At 46.5% G+C, this 12,001-nt stretch overlaps 1 protein-coding gene across 5 annotated transcripts in view; it reads right to left on the bottom strand.

Moving 5' to 3' along the window:
- Positions 1 to 12,001, bottom strand: part of ctnna1 (catenin (cadherin-associated protein), alpha 1) — a 216,551-nt gene that overhangs the window by 59,068 nt on the left and 145,482 nt on the right. For all 5 annotated transcript variants that reach the window (XR_014610225.1, XM_084147311.1, XM_084147309.1 and 2 more), the window contains exons 15-16: positions 8,632 to 8,742; positions 603 to 784 (exon numbers count right to left, since the gene is read on the bottom strand). Coding sequence is in view for 4 of the 5 variants with exons in the window: in XM_084147311.1 (XP_084003437.1) it covers positions 603 to 784; positions 8,632 to 8,742 (293 nt within the window). In the remaining variant the exon portion in view is untranslated. The remainder of the gene's footprint in view (positions 1 to 602; positions 785 to 8,631; positions 8,743 to 12,001) is intronic.

Raw genomic sequence — 12,001 nt, 5'->3', positions numbered from 1 at the left:
ACACAGAGAGAGAGAGCTAGAGAGAGAGAGAGAGAGAGAGAGAGGGAGGGAGCTAGAGAGAGCTTGAGAGTATCCTGTAGAAATGTACATTTTAATGGGAGAGCAGGGGTGAATCCGGTCCCCCTTATCGTAACACTGGGAGCCATGTTGAACACAATGACACTGGCCTGAGGTAACACACGCTGTGCATCTCAATCTACCCAAATCCCACCTACAGTTCACAGTAGACCTGGAGGAGGATGATGCATGGATGCATACTACTGTTACACTGACTGACAATGAAACACACCAGCCCCTTCTCCCTTCATACACACACCAGCCCCTTCTCCCTTCATACACACACCAGCCCCTTCTCCCTTCATACACACACCAGCCCCTTCTCCCTTCATACACACACCAGCCCCTTCTCCCTTCATACACACACCAGCCCCTTCTCCCTTCATACACACACCAGCCCCTTCTCCCTTCATACACACACCAGCCCCTTCTCCCTTCATACACACACCAGCCCCTTCTCCCTTCATACACACCAGCCCCTTCTCCCTTCATACACACCAGCCCCTTCTCCCTTCATACACACCAGCCCCGTCCTCCCTTCATACCTGGTGAAGTCGGTCATCTCCATCATGATCATACACATCTGTTTGGCCAGGACGATGATGTCGTTGCCGGAGTCGTCCCACTTGGACACCTCAGCGTCCAGCTTGCTCTTCTCCTCCTGGAAACTGGCCACCTGCTCAGCGATCTTAGCCTTCTGCTCCTGGGGCAGCTGGGCCATGATAGCCTGGTAGAGGAGGAGAGGAGAGTTATAGAACAGAACACTGAGCTTTTATAGCCTGGTAGAGGAGGAGAGGAGAGTTATAGAACAGAACACTGAGCTGTTATAGCCTGGTAAAGGAGGAGAGGAGAGTTATAGAACAGAACACTGAGCTGTTATAGCCTGGTAGAGGAGGGATGAAGGAGAGGGGTTGAGGAGTATAAAACATTACATTGGGCCATGAATGCCTGGGTATGGAGAGGAGAGGGTTCTACTGGAAGATAGGTACCAGGACACTACACATTGGGCCATGAATGCCTGGGTATGGAGAGGAGAGGGTTCTACTGGAAGATAGGTACCAGGACACTACACATTGGGCCATGAATGCCTGGGTATGGAGAGGAGAGGGTTCTACTGGAAGATAGGTACCAGGACACTACACATTGGGCCATGAATGCCTGGGTATGGAGAGGAGAGGGTTCTACTGGAAGATAGGTACCAGGACACTACACATTGGGCCATGAATGCCTGGGTATGGAGAGGAGAGGGTTCTACTGGAAGATAGGTACCAGGACACTACACATTGGGCCATGAATGCCTGGGTATGGAGAGGAGAGGGTTCTACTGGAAGATAGGTACCAGGACACTACACATTGGGCCATGAATGCCTGGGTATGGAGAGGAGAGGGTTCTACTGGAAGATAGGTACCAGGACACTACACATTGGGCCATGAATGCCTGGGTATGGAGAGGAGAGGGTTCTACTGGAATATAGGTACCAGGACACTACACATTGGGCCATGAATGCCTGGGTATGGAGAGGAGAGAGAGAGAGTACTATGCCAGATGAATATATGACATTATACTACACCACATTTCTGGTTAGGCTTTTATTTATGTTTTATCTGGAAAAGCTGGGCTATGACAGCCTGGAACAGAGAGCATGAGAGTACGTGGAAAATAGAAGAGGGGGTTTACAGTGCACTCAGAAAGTATTCAGACACCTTGATGTTTTCCACATTTCGTTACGTTACAGACTTATCTAACACTATGATTTTGAACGCTGAGCTGTAGTCTGTGAACAGCATCCTCACATAAGTGTTCCTATTTTCTAGGGGCAGAGTAGAGTAGAGTGCAATTGAGATTGCGTTGTCTGTGTATCTGTTGGGGCGGTATGCAAATTAGAGTGGGTCCAGAAAGTCTGGGATGGAGTTTCAAAGCACTTCCTTAGTGCAACAAGGTGGTAGTCAGTGGCAGGATGCCTTAAGAGTTTTTGGGAACAGGAATTAGCTTTTGTTTGTAAACAGGAAGCAGGAGTATAGAGTCATGATCTGACTTGCCAAAGGGGGGACGAGGGAGGGCCTCGGTATGCTTGCTTGTGGGTTGATTAAGTGGTCTAGGACTATCGCCCCCTAGTGGCGAAGCAGACATGTTGACAGAAGTTGGGAATCACGCATCTTTAGTGCAAAAATAAAAGCAGCTTCCAGGTTTCTTGATTGTTTATTGCTTCGTACAGTGGCAGCTTGTTGTGGTGGTTGTCCTGAGGTGGAATATATATATCAGTCACGACAACAGATGAAAACCCTCTCTGGGAGGTATTTGACCATCAGGTATTCCAAGACGGTTGAACAATGGGTAGAGACTTCCACTGCGCTAGTCTGCAAACTATTTGCTGTTGATGAAGAGACATACCCCTTCCCCGTCTGGATGTTCCTGAATCCGATGTCCTGTCTGCTTAGTGAATGGAGAATCCATTGGTATTGAGGTTAGTAACTGCCGATCTGATGTTCAATTTTTTTTGTCGATCACAGGAAAAAAACAGTTACGATAAAATGCCACAAAAAATAAATAAACACTAAATAGCTAAGTTGGGTCGGAGCATGCAAACGGCAGCCATACAGTACGGCGCCATGTGATTTAGGATCAGTTTTGCCCTTTAGCTCAGAATTAATAACATTACATGACATGGGGGGACCTGATCCTAGATCATCGCTTGGACACACTTGATACATACGGGCCTCTGAACTACGCTCATGTGATGAGTGACCTTGCCCTAAAAGAGACCTGGAAGACTCGCGTTAGCTCCCAGACCTAATGCCTTAGATTTAGCTTGGAGAAGAAACAGTCAGGCACACACCAAATGGCCTTTATGTTTTTATAAGTATGACCTTCAGGTCAAGTCCTAATGATCTTAAATTAATGAATTTCCTTGTATTCATTCCTAAGGCTTAGAGCAACTGAAGACACTAAAAAAACACTACAAACACTACAAATGCTACAAACTACAAACACTACAAACGCTACAAACTACAAACGCTACAAACTACAAACACTACAAACTACAAACACTACAAACTACAAACACTACAAACTACAAACGCTACAAACTACAAACACTACAAACACTACAAACGCTACAAACACTAAACTACAAACACTACAAACGCTACGAACACTACAAACGCTACGAACACTACAAACACTACGAACACTACAAAGACCCCTTGTAGAGAATCTTACAGCTAAACTTGAAGCCGTGATAGAGATGGCAGAGCAACAGAATGATAGTAGTTCAGTAGGAAATAAGGACGTTCTACTTCCCTGATGCATAACAAGAGGGCTATAACGAGGTCACGCCGCGCTTCCACACCAACTAACATATTTCTCATCAATGTAGCCCCCCTCATTTGGCCAATGACTGGATGTATTAATACATGTATTGCCAAGGCAACAGAGGGAATATTGAAAGAGCGTGTGTTTACCCATTGGTGTGTTTTTTGTACTGTGTGTGTTTCTGTAGGCCTTCTCTGTGTGTGTGTGTGTGTGTGTGTGTGTGTACTCTGTGTGTGGTAGGGCAGTGTTTGAGGTTGGAGACAGTATTAACCTGAGTGTTCTGTTGACGAGAGAGGCAGAGAGAGAGATATGAATACTAATGCACTGTGGCACCACAGCAGACAGACTAATGCACTGTGGCACCACAGCAGACAGACTAATGCACTGTGGCACCACAGCAGACAGACTAATGCACTGTGGCACCACAGCAGACAGACTAATGCACTGTGGCACCACAGCAGACCGACTAATGCACTGTGGCACCACAGCAGACAGACTAATGCACTGTGGCACCACAGAAGACAGACTAATGCACTGTGGCACCACAGCAGACAGACTAATGCACTGTGGCACCACAGCAGACCGACTAATGCACTGTGGCACCACAGCAGACAGACTAATGCACTGTGGCACCACAGCAGACAGACTAATGCACTGTGGCACCACAGCAGACAGACTAATGCACTGTGGCACCACAGCAGACAGACTAATGCACTGTGGCACCACAGCAGACAGACTAATGGCACCACAGCAGACAGACTAATGGCACCACAGCAGACAGACTAATGGCACCACAGCAGACAGACTAATGCACTGTGGCACCACAGCAGACAGACTAATGCACTGTGGCACCACAGCAGACAGACTAATGCACTGTGGCACCACAGCAGACAGACTATTCGTCTGCTCTTCATTTCCTTCCAACCAGCTCAGGACAGGGTTGCATCCCACATGGCACCCTATTCCCTGTGAAGAGCACTACTTTGGACCAGATCCCTGTGGTTAGCGCAATATATAAGAAATAGGGCCCCATTTGAGACGCACACCAGAGTACAGGGAATACAAATGTGGAGAGAAGAGGGGTCATGACATTAAAGCATTTACAATATATTCTTAAAGGAACCATAATATCATGCATGCAGTCACTAGCCAGGCAGGAAGCATTATAGAACTATAATTGAATAGAGAAAGGTAACCAGGCTAGTGATGATGCTATTCCTGCTATCTATTATACATTCGGAAACTATTCAAACCCCTTGACTTTTTTTGTTACGTTACAGCCTTATTCTAAAACTGATCAATTGTTTTTTTTCCTCCCCCTCATCAATACCCCATAAAGCAAAAACAGTTTTATAGATTTTTTTTGTTGTTGTGCAAAATGTATAAAAAAACAAAAAAGGAAATATCACATTTACATAAGTACTCAGACCCTTTACTCAGCGATTACAGCCTTAAGTCTTCTTGGGTATGATGCAACAAGCTTGCCACACCTGTATTTGGGGAGTTTCTCCCATTCTTCTCTGCAGATCCTCTCAAGCTCTGTCAGGTTGGATGTAGAGCATCCAGGCTATTTCCAGGTCTCTCCAGAGATGTTCGATCGGGTTCCAAGTCCGGGCTCTGGCTGGGCTACTCAAGGACATTCAGAGATTTGTCCCGAAGCCACTCCTGCGTTGTCTTGGCTGTGTGTGCATAGGATCGTTGTCCTGTTGGAAGGTAAACCTTCGCCCCAGTCTGAGGTCCTGAGCGCTCTGGAGCAGGTTTTCATCAAGGATCTTTCTGTACTTTGATCCGTTCATCTTTCCCTTCGATCCTGACTAGTCTCCCAGTCCCTATCGCTGAAAAACAATCCCAAAGCATGATGCTGCCACCACCATGCTTCACCATAGGAATGGTGCCAGGTTTCCTCCAGACGTGACGCTCAAGCCAAAGAGTTCAATCTTGGTTTCATCAGACCAGAGAATATTGTTTCTCATGGTCAGAGTCCTTTAAGTGCCTTTTGGCAAACTCCAAGAGGGCTGTCATGTGCCTTTTACTGAGGAGCGGCTTCCGTCTGGCCATTCTACCATAAAGGCCTGATTGGTGGAGTGCTGCAGAGATGGTTGTCATTCTGAAATGTTCTCCCATCTCCACAGAGGAACTCTGTCAGAGTGACCATCTGGTTCTTGGTCAACTCCCTGACCAAGGCCCTTCTCCCCCGATTGCTCAGTTTGGCCGGGCGGCCAGCTCTAGGAAGAGTCTTGGTGGTTCCAAACTTCTTCCATTCCAACTGTCCGGGTGGCCATTTGATTAATTGTTCAGCAGTCTTATGGCTTGGGGGTAGAAGCTGTTAAGGAGCCTTTTGTTCCTAGACTTGGTGCTTCGGTACCGCTTGCCATGCGGTAGCAGAGAGAAAAGTCTATGACTAGGGTGACTGGAGTCTTTGACAATTATTTTGTCTTTCCTCTGACACCGCCTAGTATAGAGGTCTTGGATGGCAGGAAGCTTGGCCACAGTGATGTACTGGGCTGTACGCACTACCCTCTGTAGTGCCTTACGGTCGGATGCCGAGCAGTTGCAAAACCAGGCGGTGATGCAACCGGTCAGGATGCTCTCGATGGTGCAGCTGTATAACTTTTTGAGGATCTGGGGACCCATGCCAAATCTTTTCAGTCTCCTGAGGTGGAAAAGGTGTTGTCGTGCCCCCTTCACGACTGTCTTGGTGTGTTTGGACCATGATAGTTTGTTGGTGATGTGGACACCAAGGAACTGGAAACTCTCGACCCGCTCCACTACAGCCCCGTCGATGTTAATGGGGGCCTGTTCGGCCCGTCTTTTCCTGTAGTCCACAATCAGCTCCTTTGTCTTGCTCACATTGAGGGAGAGGTTGTTGTCCTGGCACCACGCTGCCAGGCCTCTGACCTCCTCCCTATAGGCTGTCTCATCGTTGCCGATGATCAGGCCTACCACTGATGTGTTGTCAGCAAACTTAATGATGGTGTTGGAGTCATGTTTGTCCACGCAGTCGTAGGTGAACAGGGAGTACAGGAGGGGACTAAGCACGCACCACTGAGGGGCACCAGTGTTGAGGATCAGCGTGGCGGATGTGTTGTTGCCTACCCTTACCACCTGGGGGCGGCCCGTCAGGAAGTCAAGGATCCAGTTGCAGAGGGAGGTGTTTAGTCCCAGGGACCTTAGCTTAGTGATGAGCTTTGAGGGCACTATGGTGTTGAATGCTGAGCTGTAGTTAATGAACAGCATTCTCACATAGGTGTTCTTTTTGTCCAGGTGGGAAAGGGCAGTGTGGAGTGCGATTGAGATTGCGTCATCTGTGGATCTGTTGGGGCGGTATGCGAATTGGAGTGGGTCTAGGGTATCCGGGATGATGCTGTTGATGTAAGCCATGACCAGCCTTTCAAAGCACTTCATGGCTACTAATCATTTAGGCAGCTTACCTTCGCTACCTTGGGCACAGTGACTATGGTGAACTGCTTGAAACATGTAGGTATTCCAGACTCGGTCAGGGAGAGGTTGAAAATGTCAGTGAAGACACTTGCCAGTTGGTCCTCGCATGCTCTGAGTACACGTCCTGGTAATCCGTCTGGCCCCACGGCCTTGTGAATGTTGACCTCTTTAAAGGTCTTGTTCACATCGGCTACCGAGAGCGTGATCACACAGTCGTCCGGAACAGCTGGTGCGCTCATGCATGCTTCAGCGTTGCTTGCCTCGAAGCGAGCATAAAAAAGGCATTTAGCTCGTCTGGTAGGCTCGCGTCACTGGCCAGCTCGCGGCTGGGTTTCCCTTTGTAGATGCGGATGTTGCCTGTAATCCATGGCTTCTGGTTGGGATATGTACGTACGGTCACTGTGGGAACGACGTCATCGATGCACTTATTGATGAAGCCAGTGACTGATGTGGTGTACTCCTCAATGCCACTGGATGAATCCCGGAACATATTCCAGTCTGTGCTAGCAAAACAGTCCTGTAGCGTAGCATCCGCGTCATCTGACCACTTCAGTATTGAGCGAGTCACTGGTACTTCCTGCTTTAGTTTTTGCTTGTAAGCAGGAATCAGAATCAGGAGGATAGAATTATGGTCCGATTTGCCAAATGGAGGGCGAGGTAGAGCTTTGTATGCGTGCGTCTCTGTGTGTGGAGTAAAGGTGGTCTAGAGTTTTTTTTTTCTTTCTCTGGTTGCACATGTGACATGCTGGTAGAAATGAGGTAAAACAAATGTAAGTTTCCCTGAATTAAAGTCCCCGGCCACTAGGAGCGCCGCTTCTGGATGAGCATTTTCTTGTTTGCTTATGGCCTTACACAGTTCATTGAGTGCGGTCTTAGTGCCAGCATCGGTTTGTGGTGGTAGATAGACAGCTACGAATAATATAGATGAGAACTCTCTTGGTAAATAGTGTGGTCTACAGCTTATCATGAGATACTCTACCCCAGGTGAGCAAAACCTTGAGACTTCTTTAATATTAGACATCGCGCACCAGCTGTTATTAATAAATAGACACCCCCCCGCCCCTCTGTCCTGCCGGAGAATCCCGTCAGCTCTATATTATCCATGTCGTCGTTCAGTCAGTACGCAGTGAAACATAAGATATTATAGTTTTTAATGTCCCGTTGGTAGGATATTCTTGATCGTAGATCATCCATTTTGTTTTCCAATGATTGCACGTTGGCCAATAGAATGGATGGTAGTGGAAGTTTACTCACTCGCCTACGAATTCTCAGAAGGCAGCCCGACCTCCACCCCCTTTTTCTCTGTCTTTTCTTCACGCAAATGACGGGGATTTGGGCCCGTTCCAGAGAAAACAGTATATCCTTCGCATCGGACTCATTCAAAAAAAAATATTTGTCTAGTTCGAGGTGAGTAATCGCTGTTCTGATGTCCAGAAGTTATTTTCAGTGATAAAGATACGGTAGCAGCAACAATATGTGCACAATAAGTTTAAAAAAATAAGTGACAAACAACGCGAAAAAACTAACAAAATAGTTAGTGATACTCCGGCGCCATTACAACAGGAAAAAGATGAGAACATTATCTGAATGGGAGGCCAGTCCTGTTTACTCCCTATGCCCCCTGGCCTGTTGTCAGATCTGACCTGGCAGTGTGTGAGAGGGGGAGTCTGGATAACCATGCCTGTCTGAATGGAAAGGCCAGACTATCTGTGAGGGGGTCAAGGGAGCCCTGGTGTGAACGAGGTGTATTACCCACTGAGAGGGCTTGTAGACGGGGTGGAGGAAGAGAGGTGTGTGTGTGTGTGTGTGTGTGGACTCACCCTGGCACTCTGGCCTGCGATAAGCTGGTCATCTTCTGTCTGCACGCTGGTCCTGCTGCGAACATCAAAGTCCTCCGTCTCAAAGTCAGAGTCATCCAGCTCTTCAGGAGTCTACAGGGGAGGAGAGGAGAGAGGGAGGAGGGAGGAGATGAACAGGGGGTGGGGGGGTTGGAATGAGGAGGAAAAGGAAAACCAAATGAGAAAGAAAGTGTGTTAGAGCACCAGCTACAGCCGCCACAGAGAGATGTCTTCTTCCCCTCCTCACCAGCAGCCTGCAAACACTATCTCACTGGTTAGACTGTAAACTCTCCTTCTAGACTCACATTAAGCATCTCCAATCAAAAGTTAGATCTAGAATCGGCTTCCTATTTCGCAACAAAGCCTCCTTCACTCATGCTGCCAAACATGCCCTCGTAAAACTGACTATCCTACCGATCCTGGACTTCGGCGATGTCATTTACAAAATAGCCTCCAACACTCTACTCAGCAAATTGGATGTAGTCTATCACAGTGCCATCCGTTTTGTCACCAAAGCCCCAAATCCCTGCCTTATCTTAGCTCATTGGTCACCATAGCAACACCCACCCTAGTCTGCGCTCCAGCAGGTATATCTCACTGGTCATCCCCAAAGCCAACACCTCCTTTGGTCGCCATTCCTTCCAGTTCTCTGCTGCTAATGACTGGAACGAACTGCAAAAATCTCTGAAGCTGGAGACTCTTATCTCCCTCACTAACTTTAAGCATCAGTTGTCAGAGCAGCTTACCGATCACTGCACCTGTACACAGCCCATCTGAAATTAGCCCACCCAACTACCTCATCCCCATATTGTTATTTATTTTGCTCATTTGCACCCCAGTATCTCTATTTGCACATCATCTCTTGCACATCTATCATTCAAGTGTTAATACTAAATTGTAATTATTTTGCACTATGGCCTATTTATTGCCTTACCTCCATAACTTACTAAATTTGCACACACTGTATATATATTTTCTGTTGTATTTTTGACTTTATGTTTTGTTTTACCCCATATGTAACTCTGTGTTGTTGTTTTTATCGCACTGCTTTGCCTTATCTTGGCCAGGTCGCAGTTGTAAATGAGAACTTGTTCTCAACTGGCTTACCCGGTTAAATAAAGGTGAAATAAAGGTGTCCTGTCTGTGCATTTTGAGAGGGAAAATGAAGCTAGGATGAAACGTATCGGGAGTAAAATGCTTCAAATCAGACCATCACCTGGCCCTGGCATCACTAGAGGAGGGGGAGGAGGTAGAGGGGTAGAGGTTTCTAGTGAAGAACACTGCAGACAACCGCCTGTATGGTGGTATCCTGTCTGTGAGGCTCGGTTGGTGAGACTAGCAAGGTCAAGGGTTCAATTCCCTCAGAGATCACATAACACATACTAAAGTGTCTTCACTCAGTGGAAAAAACTGTACGTGCGAGAGTAGTGTCAATTCACGAGAATCCATAGTAAACAGTTTTGTTGTGTTCGCTTCGCAGCCCTTGAGAATTATTGTTATTGTTGTGTTGTTCCTTTTGACTCACCTTATATGTCCCTTGGGAGCCACCGTACCTGCCTGCGCCAAACAGTTATGTTTTATCTCACGAACGAGAGTTGTAGCTAGTACACCCGAGTGGTTTATAAATAATTTAGCTAGTCTTGTTCGTCTACATAATAGAAATCTCTCTTCAAATCGGAGTTCCTTGTTTCCCCAGCCGTAGCCTGCCTATGTGCCTATGATCGAAATAAACATAGGTAGGCAGCCATTGTTTTCAAACATGTATCCTATTTGACTGATAGACCTTAGCTTCCAGCCCAATACATTTTTAACTATATCTTTAGTCTACTTGGCAATAGGGAAGATCATAAGAATTCCTCTTCTACAAATAACCCACGCAATTCATCGGCTTATTTTACCAGCATTGCTCCACAGACGCAAGTAAAATATAATTTATTTCTAATTTGACGCGCTGTAACGCCGTTGACATTCACTCCTGTGCATTCTAATTCCAGCGTGTTCACGCGCACCAAAAACATTTTTCATTTGATTTGGGCTTCAAGTCCCTTGGGTAAAAGCATCTACTAAGTGGCATACTTATAATATTGATTGTAATCCTCCAACCCTTTTTCCTTGTCCACAGCCCTGACCTGAATGCCAAACATGTAACATACATCTCCTCCCATCCCTGTGTTAGTATGGCTGACATGAAGTTAGCAAGGCCTCGCTTGACTGACAGAAAATACAATCCATTTGGTGGTTGTGATATGAGAGAAGAGGAGAGAGAAGGAGAGAGAAGAGGAGAGAGAGAAGAGAGAGAAGAGGAGAGAGAGAAGAAGAGAGAAGAAGAGAGAGAAGGAGAGAGAGAAGAGGAGGGAGAGAAGAGGAGGGAGAGAAGAGGAGGGAGAAGAGGAGAGAGAAGGAGAGATAGAAGAGGAGAGAGAAGAGAGAAGGGAGGGGGAGAGAGAAGAGAGAAGGGAGGGGGAGAGAGAAGAGAGAAGGGAGGGGGAGAGAAAGAGATAAGGATGCATTCTCTCCTGTGCTGCAACTCCCTTCATGCTTATCCAACTGTCTACATATATCCCTTATCCGTCTGTCTCTATATATCCCTTATCCGTCTGTCTCTATATATCCCTTATCCGTCTGTCTCTATATATCCCTTATCCGTCTGTCTCTATATATCCCTTATCCGTCTGTCTCTATATATCCCTTATCCGTCTGTCTCTATATATCCCTTATCCGTCTGTCTCTATATATCCCTTATCCGTCTGTCTCTATATATCCCTTATCCGTCTGTCTCTATATATCCCTTATCCGTCTGTCTCTATATATCCCTTATCCGTCTGTCTCTATATATCCCTTATCCGTCTGTCTACATATATCCCTTATCCGTCTGTCTCTATATATCCCTTATCCGTCTGTCTCTATATATCCCTTATCCGTCTGTCTCTATATATCCCTTATCCGTCTGTCTCTATATATCCCTTATCCGTCTGTCTCTATATATCCCTTATCCGTCTGTCTCTATATATCCCTTATCCGTCTGTCTCTATATATCCCTTATCCGTCTGTCTCTATATATCCCTTATCCGTCTGTCTCTATATATCCCTTATCCGTCTGTCTCTATATATCCCTTATCCGTCTGTCTCTATATATCCCTTATCCGTCTGTCTCTATATATCCCTTATCCGTCTGTCTCTATATATCCCTTATCCGTCTGTCTCTATATATCCCTTATCCGTCTGTCTCTATATATCCCTTATCCGTCTGTCTCTATATAACCCTTATCCGTCTGTCTCTATATATCCCTTATCCGTCTGTCTCTATATATCCCTTATCCGTCTGTCTCTATATATCCCTTATCCGTCTGTC

Source organism: Coregonus lavaretus, assembly GCF_964263955.1.
Source record: "Coregonus lavaretus genome assembly, chromosome: 29".
Classification (NCBI taxonomy): domain Eukaryota; kingdom Metazoa; phylum Chordata; class Actinopteri; order Salmoniformes; family Salmonidae; genus Coregonus; species Coregonus lavaretus.
Note: the sequence above shows the minus strand (reverse complement) of the source record. Positions and strands in the feature narration are given on the sequence as shown.